The 19,645-nt window shown below is 36.3% G+C and overlaps 1 protein-coding gene across 7 annotated transcripts in view; it reads right to left on the minus strand.

Annotated features, from left to right (window-relative positions):
- VPS13B (vacuolar protein sorting 13 homolog B) overlaps positions 1-19,645 on the minus strand; it is a 483,190-nt gene that overhangs the window by 400,485 nt on the left and 63,060 nt on the right. For all 7 annotated transcript variants that reach the window (XM_087749030.1, XM_087749012.1, XM_087749022.1 and 4 more), the window contains exons 8-13: positions 13,375-13,643; positions 10,412-10,507; positions 9,947-10,069; positions 7,079-7,216; positions 5,653-5,740; positions 260-451 (exon numbers count right to left, since the gene is read on the minus strand). In XM_087749030.1, coding sequence (XP_087605156.1) covers positions 260-451; positions 5,653-5,740; positions 7,079-7,216; positions 9,947-10,069; positions 10,412-10,507; positions 13,375-13,643 — 906 coding nt within the window. The remainder of the gene's footprint in view (positions 1-259; positions 452-5,652; positions 5,741-7,078; positions 7,217-9,946; positions 10,070-10,411; positions 10,508-13,374; positions 13,644-19,645) is intronic.

Genomic DNA, 19,645 nt, shown 5'->3' on the forward strand with positions numbered 1-19,645 from the left:
AAAATAAGCCCTCCTTATGCAACAACAGGCTTGTGATTGAAACAAATGGCCTCCAAAGTGTCTGAAATTATCTCAGAAGTATATCCAATACTGATGGGGATACTGCGATTCATTTTTATCTTTCTTTTAAATTTTGCTCTTTGGACTCAAAATCCCCTGAGAGATTTGGATTTTAACTATTTGGAAGTTGCACCTTCAAGGGCACTGAATTTGGTCTGGTTTAATTCTGTATATTTGCATATATGCAATAGGAGCAAACCTGGCTTAGTTCTGCTGTACGGCTCATATTCATGTTCCAGAGCACAAACTATCATTTTCATTATCCGGTGTACCGCACTGCTATCCAGTCGAAGATTGAGAGGTCCCACAATGAGGCTTTTTGTAGACATCTCCTGAACATTTCCAAAATCTTCACTCTTTACTGAAGAAAGGTCTTGCTGATTCCCAGAAACTGCAAGAAGTGTTATAAATAACAACAAATTACACCAAACAATTGGACATAATATTTTTTATCAGCTACTTTTGTTTCAAATCCTGTGATCACAGACTTATAAATATATAGAAAATATAACAACGCAAGTTGAACACACAAATATACCGTAACTGGCTTAATGTGTTTAAACAAACATTATTCCTGTTTAATGCAGAGCAAACAGGGTAAGATTCTGCCTTGCCTCCAAGCACAGCACAACTTGGGAACCTTTCCATTAACTTTGTATCTCTCAAGCTTGGGACTCTCTGAAGGTATCCAAACTATCTTCAAACTTCTGTGGCAACTTAACCCCAGGTGCCAATGACAGCTGTGCTGTTCAAAACTTTCTATGGTTTATCACAAAGATATCCATCCCAAACAATCAAGGAAAAGGTGTCCTGCAAAGAAACTACAGATAGAGGCCCCTGAAATCCTAGTTGCTGGTACACAGGCTAGAACAGCAATGAGAATCACACTCGCTTATATTTTCATAAACCAGGTTGACCCTTCCTTCCATTCACTGATGAGGTAAAGCATGGGCAGCAAGAATGAAAACTTCATTAATCATTATGTCTCAGAACATTTTCAGAATGACCACTACAAAGATAAAGGGTGGTTTAGTCTCTGCATCCAAAAGATCTATAACCTTTGTTGTCAGAATGGCAACTAGTGTACCAATTATAGTTATTGTTGTTCTGATATAGATGTAGGGTAATGCGGTAGACTGAAATCACACCTTTGCTGTGTACAGGCTACTCATCAGCTATCAAACAGTATAACTACATTTCTCTAAACATACTCCATGGAAATGCTTCAGTTAAATTATGAAAATTTCAGAAGCTTTTCCTGTTACATATGACTTATAAAAAAATACCCTCACCCCTTTAACATATTTAGTTTGCAGAATTTCACTCTTTTTTCTAATAAATCATCACTTTGACAGTGTCTTCATTGCTTTGATGCAAGCACTAAACATTAAATGTCTTGCTAACCATTACACAAATGAACAGTCTGACAAAATAAGCATCAATATTAAATGGATTCCGAGACCACTTAACCTATAAAAATGAAAAAGTTCAGAGATAAAATTGTAGGATGACAGTTTAAATCATTCAGTGAATCTGGATAGCACATACTCCTTAGCACAGCAGTCCATAATCCCCCTGATTAAAGCTGCGACAAATAGGAAAACCAGGAAATGCACAGTCATTGCCATCAATTTCACCTTGGTTTCCACAATTTAACACATCTGCAATTGCAGAGATGTCCATTTGATATGTTCTCCTCGTACTCATTCATGATCAAGTCATGCCACAGAAACCAAAGTCTTTGTAAGCGGTGGACTGACTTCTTCCATGATGATCCTTCTCAACAGTAGTATTTTTCAAGTGATTTCCAAGCTCTTACCCAATGTGGATCTTGTACACCTATTCAATGCAAGATAGATCCCATCCCTTCCTCTTTTCACCCATCTGCCCACATGCAAATCAACCTATTTCCTTGCATAAATCTGATAACCTCCTGCCTTTCTGTTACAGTAACAAACTAAACACACCTGTAGAGAACTATGACTCAAAATCACAGAACAATCTGACAATTCCAAATTCTTGGTATACCATCTTCCGCACTGACACCATCTGTCCATACTAACGTAAATGGCAAGACAAGCTCAGCTCATCAGACTAGACAGTGGGAGCTGCAACTGCTGCAGACAGTTGACCTACCCACTTTGTCAAAGAGATATAGGATCTGTCAACTCCCGAGTAGCTGAGGCTTTGTGGTTAAGCAGCCTGGCATGGTACGCTCCACAGCTTCAAGGCAAATCTTACTTTTAAGCCAACTGGAAGAACGCATTTTTAATTTCTGGTTGCCTGAGAGAAACCTAGCTGTCTTTCACCCTCCAGGGGAACACTCCCTTTTCCCTCCCTCCTTTACTGTACTCATTCAAAACAGTCTTTTTAATGGGGGAAAATGAGTTTTGGGGAAAAGGAGGGAAGGACGGGGCGGGGGGGGGTCCCCTTATGTTTAAATCATACTCTTATAAAATCATCTTCCTTCTAAGCACTGGTGAGGAAAAGGACATTTTTTTAAAAAAAGCCAGCATACAGCCTGCTGTCAGAGTATGCTTTATTTAGTACGCAGTTAACACGCATTTTTGTCCTTCCAATTCTACATAGTATCCAGTTCAGATGAACACTATTAGAAGCGTAAAAAACCATAACCTCACATAAAAAAATATCAAGGCCAGAACAGAAGCCTTTAGAAGTAATAACAGCCTACCTTTTCAAAAAGAAAAAACCCATACTTATTTGTATATATTGTATGTATATGAGCGATATACTGAAATGACAGCATTTATACAAACCACTTTCTGGAATAGTTCCATTTAATTCTAACTAAGTACAAAGACAATGTGATAGAAAACCTACTGGTGCTACAGAAGTAGGTGATCACAGGTTTCTTTTGAAACTTTGCAGATGCATAAAGGTAAATAATTTGTGATCACCAAGTATTCAGCTCTCCATAAACCATACGTCTAATTCTACTTGACAAAAAAAAAAAAAAAATCTTCAAATGAGAGTGCTGCATAACAAACTTGCCACCAAAATAGACACGTATACATTATAAACAGAACATAACTTCAAAAGTACACCCTGTTAGATCTGTAGGTCATGCAAATCAGTGATCAGGGAACTGACAGGCTACACACTGTTTCAGTGAAATTACTATTTTGCATTGAAATACAAAATGAAAAACAGAAAAATAAAGTTGGAAGGGAAGGACAGGCGGAATTTCAAAATAAGACTACTGTGCACAACTATCTATCTTGTTTTCATTCTAAATACTAGAAGTGATTAATGCACTTCTATAAGTGACAGATAAACTCCTGAGGTTAATGTTATCCATGAGGCACTTGCGGTTTAATCAGTAATCGTGTGCTTCGGGAAAGGTTAAAGGGGCAAAGAAGGTGTCGAGCCAAAATTGCCTTGACAGATAAAATCTTACAATCACAGTGACTGCCTCCTATAACTTAAGTTGGGTTAGGTTTTTTAGGGGAAGGTGGTGTGCACTGATTGTAACTAAAAACATAGTTAACAACGGCAAAGCAAGAAATAGTAAAAAATGTAAACTTTTACATAAATACTTCCATATAAACACCTTATCTTAAAAATGTAGCAAGATTTATATTGTTTTCAAAATCTTGAGGTATTTATACTTTCTTTTCAAATGAAATAATTTACACCTATTTGTTCACATTCTAGTTAATAATTACATAATTGACTCACAATACAGAAGAGGTAGCTAGAAAATAACTAGCAGAAAATGTCACATTTGCTTTTCTGAGGAACAAAACTATTTGAAAATTTAAGGCTTTAAGTTCTTGGTTCTAAAGCTGTAACAACCATTTAAACCATTAATTTAAAAATTAATTACTCTATTCTTTTATGTAGTCAGGTAGCTGAAATTAGAGGAGTAATACTGAAATAAAAGCACACAGCAAGGCTTGATAGGAAGCCAAGCTTTGTTTTTCTGAGGTGTTTTCCTGAGGTGTTTTCCTGGTGGCTGACTCAGGAAATAAAAGCCAAGGCCCTGAGAAAGCAAACTGAAAAACAGAAGAGAAGCTGAGGAGGGGAAAAGATAGAAAATACCAGTAGCCTGGCCGGGGTGTGGGGGGGGTCAGTTTCTGAGTTCAGCAATTTCTGAAAAGGGTTAGTTACAGTCAGAAAAACGTATGTCATTAAATTCCTTGTGCATTCAGAGAAACAAGACAAAATACTCCACAAAATCAATTTTTCCTCATAATCATCTGTGCATATTCATATTTCTATACCAAAATTAAAAAAGGAGATAAGGTTTACCCTAGGTCTTCAACTTCTCTACACAGAAGTTCTGCATGCAATTAAACAGTTATTTCTTTATTAAAACCAGAAGTAGACTGCAGTAGAAACTTGACTTAATATACATTTTCTCAGCTTCACATCACACTCACAGTACAGAGAGGAAAGCCTCAGGGCCAGGAAATAACTGTTAAATTACCTAGTGTATCCCTCTACTATCAAAGGCGATAGCATCATTTATTTCTTTTTGTAAGCTTTGCATAATCCATCCTCTAACCAAACTGGAAGTTTTTCTTTCCTACTGCTTTTACACTTAATGTCCAACAAGTCCAGAAAACAAAAAACATCAGGAGTTGAGACTTCTCTTACATAGAAACAAAAACATGCAAAAAAAACCCCAGATGAGTAGGTAGCAGTAATAGTAATACCCAGACTAGGTAGCAATGACAGATAAACGTTTGGTCACAAAATAGCAAGAAGTTCCCAACAGATGTCCACAGAAACACTGTTCATGATAATAAATACGCAGGTGGGGAAGAAAGCATTATTTAGGCAATAGAACTGCAAAACAGCAGCTGTAGATCATAATCATCCTGGGGTGGAGGAAAAAAATCACATCACAGTTCATGATAAAAATATATATGTATTACTTGCTGATACATTAACTCCTTTGTCCTGGCTTTTGTGACACACACAAATGTAGATATACTTACTGAACTGAATCCACTATATTGTCTCAGATTTACAAAAGAATTGATAGGAATCTCAAGAATTACTTAGAATTAGCCAGTATCTGTGTGCATGACTTGTGCTAATATTTGCTCATAAAATTTTTCAGATATGTATATTTGAAGATTCATTCTCCACACTATCTCTCATCCTTGCATTTTTCTTCATAGGAGAAAATGGCAGTCCTTTTCATCTTCTCCATCAAATAGAAGATCAACTTCATTCTTCATCCAGGGTTTCTCAAAAGACTTCCCCCCCCCCCCCCAAAGTCAATAATGACAACAACTTTAAAAAAAAGAAGACATCATACTTTATGAACTTCACCACTGCTACAAGAGAACTATTTTCAGTTTAGCAACTGACTATAAAAGGCATCATTGTGATTACTTATGCAGGGGAGGGGGAAAAAAAGAAAAAAAAAAAATGAAGAACACCAACAATCAACAGCTAACCAAAACAGCAAATCTCAAACACAATGAAGATGAAACCATTTTAACAATGAACCTGATGGTAAATCTAAGGTAAGTTAGAGGACAGTTGGTCAGGGACCAGCTGGGCATGAAAAGTCTTTGTTTCTATTATTTAACAGGGTAAACAAAGGAAAAAAGGTACCTTTGCCACTGGTGCTTTCCATTGTGTACAAGTAATCCATGTAGAAAGCCCCAAACCTCTGCATTCCAGCTATCTCGGTGTATGTCTCCTACCAACAAAGCAAAGCAAACAAAGAAAACGTTGTATAAGGAAAGAATCTTGAGATTACCAACTGATAGGTTGGTATGAGAGAGATATATTCATGTTTGGATTTGTGCATCAACACACGGAAAGGCTTATCAAAACAAAGGACAGAGGTTATCCCAAAGAATTCACCTTTCCGATAGGTAATGTAACTTCTATTTGAGGCCACACAAAGGCACATCCATAATTCCAGTGGACATGCTGACCAATTCATCAATAACATCTAGTTAATTAGTACCTTTAATGGAGTAAATATTCTTCACTTGACCTCTTGCATCCAACAGATCAGCCTAATTAAATACACTGAAAACTGAAGCTCATTCATTCTGGCTTTTTTATTTAAGGAATATTGTGATTTTTATCTTTAAACAGTAGGAAACTTATTACAACTTTATGCAATCATTGGGATTTATGCATAATATAATCAAATCATAAAAGCATCGAAGACAGACCAAGGAAAGAGTAAAGCTTAAAACTAAAACACACTATGGGAAATGTTTGAATATGGCTAAATACTTGTGATTTCACTAATTAATTTCAATTTTTATGGGATTCTTCAGGGTTACGCTTCTTCATTAGTAGTACTCAAAAGGTGAAAACTAAAATTTAAATTTAAAAGAAATTAGATATACTCAGAATTGCAAATGGCTTACCTGTACGATAACACAGAGCATAGAACTCCACCTATGAACACACCTGGAAGGGACCACCTTGGTCATTGCATCCAGTCTTTAATAATTGCAGACAATCAGGGAATAAAGTTTTACTGCACAATTTACAACAACAGAGACTATCGGTGACTGAAAATTTGTCTACCAAAGGCAAAATTAGCAAGACTTTCTCTAAGTAGACAAATATAGCACACAGACAATATAATTAACATTGGCCAAGATCCGGTTTCCAAGAGAGCACTTCTTAGTTTGAAGACCATGAACTACTTACTGGTTGGGTTTAAAGAAGTATGTGCTGGTAAAGCTTGACCTTTTGCTAGCATTCTCTCATATCTCTGTTTTTCTCTGCAGGTGTTCTGTAGTTAGTGCTTTTGGAAACTATGGCATTAATTCAGCTTTTGGGGCAGGAGGGGAGTTTGAGGTTTCTTTTGGACATGTTTTGTTACTTTTTTTTTTTTTTTTAAACACAAACAGGTTTACTTTTTTTTGGCCATCTGCAAAGTAGGATTCAGTCAAACATAACAAAGCAATGAAAAATCGGTCCTCTAATAGTACACAGATCTAAATAATCATTAGAAATCCATTAGAGATCATTAGAACATTTTTATTAGAAAAAAAACTAATTCTCTGACCTTATGATGAGCTGCATCCAATATAAATTCTGCACGAATACTATTATTTTCAGGACTTCTGTAATCAAATAGTGAATTCGTAAGGTATGTCATTCCTTTTGCACTCAAATTTTCTCCACAATTAAAGAAGTAGGCCTCCTTCATGCAGTAGTAGAAAATAATAAGGCAGCAAGGGAGAAAAAAAATAGTCACGTTAACAGAGCAGTTTCAATTCTGTCACAAGACACTAATGACATGGCAGCATCCCTCAAGGGCATATTTCATTATGAATGATAAGACAATTAGAATAACTTTATTCAATTAACACTGAAGTTCCTGTCCACTCCCTCCCATTCTCCGATTAATAAAACCAGCCTGAGCTAGTAAATATTATACAGCCCATGATACAGAACAGACTGGTTTCATTTTAACAGAAAATAACCTCAGATCACTGTTACTCCAAATTCTGCCCCATCCTCTTAACTATACACAATCTTGTCACTACATACTCCATTTCTCTGACTGACCAATGCCTTTCATGGTAAGCAGTTATTTCAAGGTATGACCTGCTTGCTACCTTACCACTCTTCTTTATTCACCTAGATTTTTACATGCCTTCTCCATATCCCAAACCCCCTATCCTTCTGAAGTCAACACAACTTTTTCATCAAGAGTTATTCTTCCAAAAAGGTTATTTATATGAGATTGAGAATAGATGGGGGGGGGGGGGGGGGGGAAGGGGAACGACGACAGGGAAATCACATAAAACAAAGCTGGAACCTTTATGAAAGGCACAGTCCCAACTATAGCAGTAGAGAAAGAAAACAGATGAGAACACGAACATCACCACCATTCTCACAAAAGCAGATATTTTCTCTAAATTCACACCCTAGAGGGTGGCACAAAAATGAAAAAAAAAAAAAAATACTAAAAATACTAAAATACTCTCCTTAAAATGCTAAGACTTCACAGAGCACTAACATCAAGTTAACAGGTCTGTTGTTGGCTCCATTATTTGTTTTTCTTTAAACACAGATAATAATTGCAGTTCTCCAGTACTTCAGGGCACTATTCCATCTATAGTTCAACCAAAAATCCTCATTTTTTTAATTTAGAATTTCATGCACCACTTCATTAAATATTTTAAGAGTAGTTCATATGGATACTTCATTTTGTCTTATTAAGCAATTCAAGCTTTGCTTCTATTTGAAATGGAAATTAATAGTGTTTTACTCCTTCACTTGATACTGCTCTCATCAACCTTATTGAAAAATGAGGCAAAACACTTATTTAATATTTGAGCCACACTTCTATTATCTTTAGCATACAGTGTTCCCATTTCTTCCCTTCCAATCTTCTGTTGATTTAAGTATTTTCAAAGGTTTTCAAATGTTTTAGTGTGTTTTAATTTGTTATACAGATCAAAGTATGCAGACATACATAACGATGGGGGTAGTGGGGTTGTCAAAAAAAAGACATGTTTTGCAGCTTCTCACTCTTAGATATTTGTCTTTCCAACTGTAAGGAATAATCATTGAGTTCTATATTCCAGTAACACATTCAAAAAACTAAGTCACAACTGGTAACAGCAGCCTTTCTAAATTCTGCAATCAAATAGTTTAATAAATAAATTGGCCTTCTATGATGGAGTGACTATATCAGTGGACACAGCAAGAGCTACAGATGTCATCTATCTGGACTTCTGTAAGGCCTTTGACAGTCCCCCACAACATCCTTCTCTCTAAATTGAAGAGATATGGATTTGATAGGTGGACTATTGGGTGGATGAGGAATTGGTTGGATGGTCACATCCAGAAAGTAGTGGTCAACAGTTCAATGTCCAGATGGAGAACAGTGACAAGTGGTGTCCCTCAAGGGTCCGTGCTGGGACCAGTGCTGTTCAATATCTTCATCAATGACAGGCAGCAGGATCGAGTGCACCCTCAGCAAGTTTGCAGACGACAACAAGCTGAGTGGTGCAGTTGACACGCCTGAGGGATGGGATGCCATCCAGAGGGACTTGGGGAAGCTTAAGAAGGGTGCCCGTGTGAACCTCATGAGGTGCAAGGTCCTGCACCTGGGTCAGGGCAACCCCCAGTACCAATACAGGCTGGGGGATGAAGGGATTGAGAGTAGCCCTGCCGAGAAGGACTTGGGGGTACTGGTGGATGAAAAGCTGGACATGAGCCAGTAACATGCACTCGCAGTCCAGAAAGCCAACCGTATCCTGGGCCGCATCAAAAGAAGCATGGCCAGCAGGTCGAGGGAGGTGACTCTGCCCCTCTACTCTGCTCTGCTAAGACCCCACCTGGAGTACTGCATCCAGCTCTGGGGTCCTCAGTACAGGAAGGACACAGACCTGTTGGAGCGAGTCCAGAGGAGGGCCACAAAAATGATCAGAGGGATGGAACACCTCTGCTATGAGGAAAGGCTGAGAGAATTGGAGTTGTTCAGCCTGGAGAAGAGAAGGCTGCAGGGACACCTTATTGCGGCCTTTCAGTACTTAAGGGGGGCTTATAAGAAAGATGGGGACAAGACTTTTTAGCAGGGCCTGTTGCAATAAGACAAGGGGTAATGGTTTGAAACTAAGAGGGTAGATTCAGACTAGATATAAAGAAGAAATTTTTTACAATGAGGGTGGTGAAACACTGGAACGGGTTGCCCAGAGAGGCGGTAGATGCCCCATCCCTGGAAACATTCAAGGAGAGGCTGGATGGGGCTCTGAGCAACCTGATCTAGTCGTAGATGTCCCTGCTTATTGCAGGGGGGTTGGACTAGATGACCTTTAAAGGTCCCTTCCATTCCAAACTGTTCTATGATTCTATGATGATTCTAAAGCATACCAGAATTACTTATTCAGCAAGTCAACTGATATTTCAATATACTCACTTCATCACTCCTATTCATGTTCTCTTCAAAGTCTTTAACTCCCATAATTCCTTTAAGGCACATAGCTTGGCAACCAACAAAACCTATTTGGCAATCAAAGAAAACTTCACCTTTCATAAGGACCTAGTGAGGGGAAAAAAAAAAGTAGTATTTTGAAGAATTCTACTCCATGAGAAATAGAAAAGATGGAGAAAAGTGAAGCAAAATGTGTTTAGGTTTATATATTTAGAGCATTAATAGCAAGTTAATCAAACAGTGCACTTAGAAGGAAGGAATTACTTTAAGTTTCTAGTGCTATAGTGATCAGACTCTAGAGAATTTCCATCCACGTGATTATTACAATAAACACATCCAATATAGCAGAATATGAACAATCAGTAATGAAATAATTAAAAAATATTTTATTAGTAACTACTTACTACCGTATTTATAACGAAACAAAGAACCTTGTCAATGGAAAATTACCTCAACTGTGGTTCCTTCCTGTTCCCAGCATATAACTTCTTTGGATTTTACTTTCTGAGGGCTGTAATAACTACTTTCAGCTTGCATTTCAGTGAGCTGTGAAACAATAGGATAAACACCTTATATAAGTCAATATTAGTATTAAACAGCAGTAATGTCATTAATATACAGAACTGATGAAGACAAATTAAATTATGGGCTAAAATTTATTAACAAGCAGGAAACAGGTGCAGTTAAACAGCTGTAATGCATTATCCATATTAGAACTTCTCATATTCAACTTCTGGTTGAAGTATGCCATAACAGAAAGTTTTAAATCCACTATAGTATTTTAAGTTTGCTTATCTAAAGAGAAACTATGTGAAAAGATACACAGCTGCATTATTAACATAGTATCAAATTAGCTTATAAATGGCTGTAAAAATCCATAAATACATTATTTATTCTTCCCAGAAAATAATTAAAACAGCATGATAATATTAAGGAAACATTTTGATTACAACAATACTCATTTTTGTTTCTTGTCATGGCAATGGGGAGAAACATGCGTTTCAATTTCTTGCACAATTCTTATATAAAAATTTAAAGTGGTAAAACACATATACTTAGGTTAAAAAGTGCATAACCCACAGCAAAGAAAAAGGAGAAAAGAGGAACAAAATAATGAAGGTGTTATGGTTTGCATTAAAAAAAATACTTAAGTTTATGCTGAGCAGCTTAAATAGTTCAAATTCTAATTTTTATATAAAAATATCCACAAGCTCTCATTATTTTCAGGAGTGGATATACATAGATGTTGTTTCAAATTAAAATTTTTAAGCTTAATGTCCAAGAAAATTGGATTAAAAAAAAATCACTGATCACCCTTCAGCTGTATGCAATTATTGTAGAGGAAAAGCAATTAATTGATTAAAAGAACTCAGACATTACAAGAATCATTTTCACCATTATTAGAAAACGCTACATTTAATTTGGCATGATTTTTAGCTGGAATGATATCAACTGTTCAGAATGCTAATGCAGAAACTTGACCTTATTTTTTTTACCAAAATATGAACCACAAATTAATTCCATACATTCTTTGCATGCAAGCAGAACAATGAATTCTGTTTTCCTCCTAACTGTCACCATATTAGTATCATACATCACTTCACATTTAAATTTCATAGAACGTAAGAAGTTACATTTTAAGTAGTTATTATCACTTCATAATATAAAATGCATAAGCTTCCCAATGAAAGATTAGGAAAGCCCAATCCAGAAAATCTTGTTCAAAAAAGTTCATATTATTTTTAATGAGTTTTTTCACATGAGGAAAGAGCATACAAAATTACTACTATATGACAAAGTGCAAAAGAAAAGATGCTGAGCCATGATAAACAAGAAATTTGAGTTTTGGTTGGTTGTTTGGGTTTTTTAAGTGGTGTTCAAGGGATATAATTAAAGCAGGAAGAAAAGATTTTTCCATTATTTCTTTTTAGCCTGTTTGGTTTGTTTGTTTGTTTTTTTAAAGGGAAGGTTGAAGCAGATTGACAGAAAAGAACATGACTGAATGCCTGTTGATGCTTTATGTCCTCAAATTTTGCAACCAAATTTAGCAGGAGACTGAAGGCTTAAAACATTAACCTCCCCACAGAACGCCCGCAGCTCCCAAAGTCACTTCTCTCATCCTTTCTGACAGCTGCTGAGCAGCTAAATGCTCTGCTATGCCACCAAACAAAAATAGCTAAGAGACAGTAGCCATGAAGCCACTCAAAACACTCTTGTGCACAGATGACAAGCCAAATGGGCAGAAAAGGGACAGGGAGCTGTTGATGGTATTGAGTGTATAAGTAGGAACATAAACATTATACGAGGGTTATGAAAGTATGGCAGTTCATCTGAAAGGCTCAAAGTCATAAAAAAAAAAAATCAACCTTAGTTATTCTGCTGCGTGTAGAAATAGTATTATCTCCTGTTCTGAAGAGTTTCAGCCTTGATTTGACGTATGTTTAATTGTAAAACCAAGAGCCACTTTCTATTATGGTCGTGCACATAGAATTGCTTGCATATAGTTTGGCATGTATAAAAAATATTTTGCTAATTCAGAACCTTAACTTTTAATTTGTGTCAGTACATCCAGTAAAACACTGCAACATGTTGCCCAGAGAGGCGGTAGATGCCCCATCCCTGGAAACATTTAAGGCCAGGCTGGATGGGGCTCTGAGCAACCTGATCTAGTCATAGATATCCCTGCCCATTGCAGGGGGGTTGGACTAGATGAGCTTTAAAGGTCCCTTCCATCCCAAAGCATTCTATGATTCTCTGATTCTATGATCTCAATATCTTATTCAGACTCTCCATATTCCCTTCTGCAAGCTTACAAAAGGAATAGAGAGAAACCCAGCAAGTATTTTGAGATTTGTTTACAGAAAATACTCAACTCTTTCTCTACATACATACTTTATAGTTCAGAGTATATGTGTAATTTATCCTTTGTTTCTTTAATTCAATTCCAATCCATGGAAAATAATTTCAACATTACCAATTTAAATTCATATTTGCACATATTATAGTTTAAAAAAAGAAAAAAAAATCCTCCAATTCATGAGCTATGTGAAGCTAAAGCTTTTTGATATAGTATATTTATATAAAACATCAGATGGATAGAATATTGCAATAAACACTCAGAGAAAGCCTTTTAAGATTTTTCTCCCATCAAAAAATACTAATCTAAGTAAAACAAGTGGTTTCCCTTTAAAATTAAAATGTTTGTACTCAAATTCTACCTCAAATAGCAAAATCACCTCATATTGCATTATCAATACATTATGATGTGAAAGGAACTTTCAACATTCAGTTTTTGTTATTCATTACTGTAATATGCCCTGTCTTGAATCAAACCGTAGACAAGCACTCAGATAATCTTTACACAGTTGCTCAACAAGCCAAATAAATCCTATACAACGCAGAGAAATACTTACCTTAAAAGTCACAGTTGCTTTTGTACAGTAAAACCCAACTGAAATAATAGGATCCTTGAGGGATTGAGATTTCTGCTGATGTAGCGTTGTTCCATCATCAATTCCACTAGAATCATTCTCTTCATCATCGTAACTCACGATAGCAGGAACAAAAGACCAAGCCCAAGAAACCCATCCTTGTTGCTGGTCATCGTCTTGATGCAAATAAGGATCTTGATTAATATACTGTGTTGGATATTGCATTACTGAGCTTGTTTCATCTTCTGCACCTTTTAAAACAAAAAACTAAGTCAAATTTCTAATCAACCATGCTTGAAAATTAATTTATCATACTCAAAATTATAGTATGTGAAATTTACTAGGACAATATTCCACGTATCATTCACTGATATTTGGTTTATGTTGAGAGAAAATAAGTAGAAATTTTACATTGCTGAATATAAGTTTCTAAACACTTGTTTCATTCATTAACATTTTCCTCCAAAAAACATTAAGGATCTTTGCAATAATTTTATTATCATACATTTGCAGTGAGATCAGAATTTGTCATCTATACCACACGCTTTCAAGACTTCTTCCATTAAAGCCCCTCTGAAGTTGCAAATTAAACCCTACTAAATAAGGATATATTACAATCTTGTCGTTTTCAATTTTAAAATGAAATAAAAAAGGACGTCAATTGCAAAAGCCATAATAAGGAAAACGTAAACACAGCACAGATCCAAAAATTAAGGTTGAAAACATCCTTTGTTTAAAAGTCAGCTTTTAAGGTATTCAAAGATACGGATTTATCTACACTCAAAAAAGCTGGTATGCCACCTGTGAGTCAAAAAAACAAACGTTGGTCCTCTGTGAAAAACATATTAGAGAGAGCATACAGAACAAAACAAGGATTTCCCCAAAGATAGAAGTCTAACATTCATGATCCAAATGGGTAACGCTGTGCATGTACAAACAGTACAATTAGCTTAGCCTATCTGGCCTCATCACCACTCCTACAGGACTCCCGAGGAGTATTAACTGCTTCAGAGTTACCACAGGTAGTACAGGATGCAGAACTGTTCCCACAGGGGAACAATATTGAATGTATTATTTAACTAGGAATGGAAAATAGGCATATTCCATTTCTATTTACTTATTTGTAAACTCAGAGGACCCACTCTTACAAGTTTTAGAGCTTTTAGTCTTTAGTCTAATTTGTCTGTAGTCTTTTAGTCTAATTATTTATACAGTTGTGTGATTGGAGAAAGCATAAGAAGAAACACTCATGAGAATTCTCTGCACATGCTTGGAGGCGAGGACACCTCCTCCCACAAGGGCAATGCAAGCTTCCTTCCTGCTCTCTTTACAAGAGAGCGTCAGAGATCAGATTTCAATCCAAATGTAAATCTTGAAACACAGGAAATACAGAAGAGGTGCACATAAAGCCTTGGAAATGGCCAAGAGGCAGAACTGTCAGATGTAGAAGGAAAAAGAATTGATATAGAACATGACTTGAGTAGTTTAGCCTAGACTGTTGTTGGCAAGCACAGAAGAAACAGGGGAAGGTCTGGCAAAAGAGAAGAAAATCTGGAGGTGTAGGACCTGGGTCATCCATAACATTTGGTCTACATAGCCATAAAATTCAGCCATCATTTAGCATACCTCTTTGCTGCAGTATGTGTACACACAGAGACAATAGTAAAAGATGCCAAATAATAGTCTGGTTTATAACACTTATTAATATTTTGGAAGCCATTAAAATAAGACAGAACAGCAACTAGACTAAAATGGTGATATCTATACACTGAGACAGAAGACAGAAAAAGAGGAAGATGCATCTATCTTCTATCACTAAATTAAAACTACTATGACCATTATGTAATCAACGGTGAAACTTTGGAACAAATGCACAACAGCCTAGTAAGCAACCCACAACGTCCTCTAAACACTTTGAAGCATAAATATAACGTAAATTCCTTTATCACAAGTAATGCATGAAGGGGAGTATGTACTTTGGAAACACAAAGTCTCTTTGGTTTTAACTAACTACACTAACCACTGCATCAACTGCAAATATATAGGACAGTGAAACTTAATGATAAAACCCCTACGTTTTACATACAGGAGTTTGTTAAAGGACAAAATGCTCCTACTCATCAGGTTTCTAAATCCACTCTCGCTAGCTACCCATAGCTGAGATCACACTGGAATAATCTTGCTTCATAGCGTAGGGCAGTGATTCCAGTTAAAAAATACATTTAATATAAATTACAAGATTGCGGTGTGACTGCATATCACTGTTTCCACATTCAAATCAAGTTTGATCTTCAGAAATTCACTATCCTTTCTTTTAAAGGGTTTGAGATACTCATCTCTAAGAGTCTGGAAACTTCTATCTCTAACCATAAGTCTGAAACTAACCCAGCAGAAAACTACTCTTTCTGTATTTATTTTTCTGCCTGTATTAGTTTTCAGCCAGGTAAGGCTGATCCAGCTTAGCCTGTGGCTACATAAATACAAGTGCTGGCACTAGGGGAAGAGGGAGGGAATGCCTCACCACCCCTGCTGGCAATAGCGTAAATGTTCATCTGGTTGAATCAACCATGAAACTGCATAAATGAAACTTGGTAAAGTACTTCAAGAACACAGCTGCAGACGTTCATTCCTGTATCACTAAATAATACAGATATTAAAATTCATTTCCTCATTCATATTTTACTCGCTATAAGCTAAAGAAGCTACTGCAAACTCACAGCTAAGAAGACATTACCATTAATTATGAATACAAAATTTATGGAATAAATCATGTTAAAAAAAAAAAGAGAGAAATTTGCAAGGAACAAGAATTATCCAGCTGATAACAACAGTTTTGGTGCTGACCTTGAGAATGCAATAGCCCTTAAATTTGTGCCTGCAGCATGAACTGTCCTTGGAGAATCTCAAATGTAGCAACATACATGCTTTCAGAGTAATAAATATTTTCTGTATGACACTCTTTTGCATGCATTTATTATACAAGGAATGCACAGAAATTACTAATGTACAGGAAAAAATAGTTCAATGTTTGTAATATATTTATACTATTCAGTGGCTGTGTTGCCAAACTGAATTTCATTTGAAAGACGATGTTCATTTTGGATCTTAGAATTTTAGATTTTGGATCTTAGAATTTTAGATTTTGGGTCATGGAAAGACAATGAATTGACTGCCACAAGATAACTCATAATATTTACTATGCTAGTAGCTTATATTTTTAATGTTTAACCAGTTTTACATCACAGTACATATTAAAAAACAGTGGCTCATGATCTTTTCCACATGCATTACACTAGCACAGCAATATGAAGGAGATTGCACAGAACTGGAAATGATACCAACACCAGCAGAAACTAGAAATCTTATGTACCAAACTCTAGTCTGAAAGGTATTCCGCATCTCCTTTTGAAAGCAAATGTACCCCCAACACTTCCTAGTTGAAAATCTGATGCTATCATAATTGTAGCGTGAAAACAACATTACAACAAAGTCACACGCTCAAGTGATGGTACTTTTACACATTTAAGAGGTATCACACTTATTTTCTACAAGACAACCCACTACAGTGATGCAGGTAGCCAGGAATCAGTACTACAAAATAGTAAGACTTAAAGAAAGGTTTCTTCTTATTTCTGCATCGAGAACATAACCTTCCTTAAACTCAAACCTCTGGATACTACTAGATGAGAATATGCTCCCACCTTACAGATAAAGGTAAATCAAGGAAAGAAATCATAACTCCCTTCTACTGCCAAGTTGCACAATCCACTGGATGTGGAATGTGACTGTAACGTACAAAAGCTTCAGGTTCAACTCTAGAGAATCCTCTTTTTCATAGTATGTACCTCCATCTATTAAACAAACTTTCCCAAGCTTCTACTCCTAGTCTACCTGTCTTGTCTTACTGTAAATTTAAATTACCCTAGCGAAGAACTGATAGATAAGGAGAGAACGAATCACCTTCCAAATTTGTTAAGAAAATTCCAAATAAAGAATGATGCCACAACAATTCTTAAGTGCTGAAATAACACGAATGATTATTCTAAAGTGCTCTGCATGATATTACTTGAGGTTGCTAATCAATTATTTTAAAATCCCAACTGTTTAAACAATATCCCAACCTCAGTAAAGTCAGGAGCAGATGTATGAGATAGTTAAGGGTGAACTACAAAATAAGCAGCAGTGATTTTAAAACACCAAAACCAGGACAAGAGGTAGGAGATCTATTTTATATTTTAATGGTAAAGGAGACTAAATAATGTGAAATATCACAACAAAAGGGCAAGTGCCTCTGGGTTGAGATACAAATCACAGGACAATTAATCTCAAAGTGATATGTACGTGCACATACCCGATAGAGACAGGAAGGTGTTAGCTGTCTGACAACACCAATCCAAAAAGTGGTTTTGTTTCAAATCCTGCAAACAAGTTCAAGCAGACCAATGGGAAATACACTTTGTTCATTGGAAGCATTAAAAAAATTGCTCGCATACTGCCATCTACATTAAGCCACTTCTAAAGTCAGCAGCAGAAAAACTGGCCTGATATTTAAAGCTTTTATGTACTAAGTAAAAACAAAAGGTCAACCTGAGTTATGCCTTTCAAAGATTTAATCAGATTCTTTGGGGGTCTCTACTTTAGAAGGAGTATTAATGTTTTTCAAGAAAAAAAGAAAATGGCAAGACAACATACAAAAAATGTTTAAAAGGCATTCCTAAAAATCCAGTTCTCTACAAAAAGGTTATAGTTCCTAAAACAATAAAAATATTTAATATAAACAAGTTTAATCTCCCCAACTTAGGAACTTTACAGTTTGGGAAGATCTAATCTTTACTCATTTTTTTTAATTTGCTACTTATTTTAACTGCTCCTCATTTAACTGATGTTAACAGAGGTAAACAGTTCTATGTGCCTAAACATGTATTCCAAATTGATGAAATCTGGCCATCTCCATACAATAAGCTTGATACCCACCCTCAGCACATGGGATCTCAGCAACCAGTGACAATCCACTCTTACAGATGCCTACAACAAAGTTACTCACTGTCACACTGGTTGTTAGACTGCCGCACAATGCACTGACCCCGCAAGCCCCGTCCTACAGGTGTCTGTCTACTCTGCATCTTTACAGTTTGTTGAAATACGAATTGCAAATATACCTACTGTTCCTTGGGAGGATATCAAAGTACATAGGCAAGGAAGAAGCTCCAATAATGGAGCTAGATAACTGGAAGGGAAAAAAAAGACCATGGGGTTTACTGCACAGGTCATTTACCCCACAAACCACATGAAAACATGAAGAGCTGAAACAATATTATACACCCCAGTACAAAGATTAGATGTGTATCTCCATCTCTTTAACGCTCAAGACAAGACAGACAAAAAGTGCAGGGACAAGAAAAATACACAGGAAAGTGTGATTTGGCACACAAAACCTTTTATCCTGACATCATTTCAGTCAAACTGGGGATCATTTTCTCCACTGTTTAGGAATAACTCTCCTCTACCCAAACTCTTTAATACAGTCCACAGCTGCTTTTCCTCAGTCAAGTATGGATAAATAAATCTATTTCAGTTCTCCCATTTTTATCCTAATGGAGTATTGCAGAGTCAATTCTTTCTCCAACAACTAATGCTCACCTAGAATTTCTTGCTGTCACAAATTCTTTGCACTTGGTTTTCTCAGCCAACTCAAATCTCATATTCAGCCCAAAGCTGGCAATATATTAAACTCATTCTCTTGATCTGCTTTTTGTTCCATTGGTACCCCAAAAATTCCCCACGCTACTGTTCTTACCACCAAGTCTTCAATAAGGAACACTTCAGCCTATTAAAAATGAGTTTTATAGGATCTATGCAATATTTTATTCTGTTTAGTGTTGTAAAAGTGTTAACTACTCGCATTCACAAAGGCCTTCTTTATTTTCGTTTAGTTTTTTGAGAGTAAAGATCACGACACGGTCAGTGTGCTTTACAAATACCACAGAATTTCACAATATTCCTTTGGGATGGACAGGTACTGTTATTATTGCCATTTTACACCTAGGAAACATGCTTCATAAGCTGGAATCACATCTGCCATGGATTTCATTTCATGAAAGGAAAAAAAAGAAAAAAAGAGAACGAAAAAACCCAAAACTTTCATAATACAGAATCTCAAGGGAATCATTCAGAGGAAGCAGCACTAGGAACTGTTAAAACCACTCTCAGAAGCTCAGTAGCTCATACTGCTCATGATTCCAGCTTCTCACAT

This window comes from Nipponia nippon, unplaced genomic scaffold (assembly GCF_047370975.1).
Source record: "Nipponia nippon isolate SJK-2023a ecotype South Korea unplaced genomic scaffold, ASM4737097v1 scaffold_1, whole genome shotgun sequence".
NCBI lineage: Eukaryota > Metazoa > Chordata > Aves > Pelecaniformes > Threskiornithidae > Nipponia > Nipponia nippon.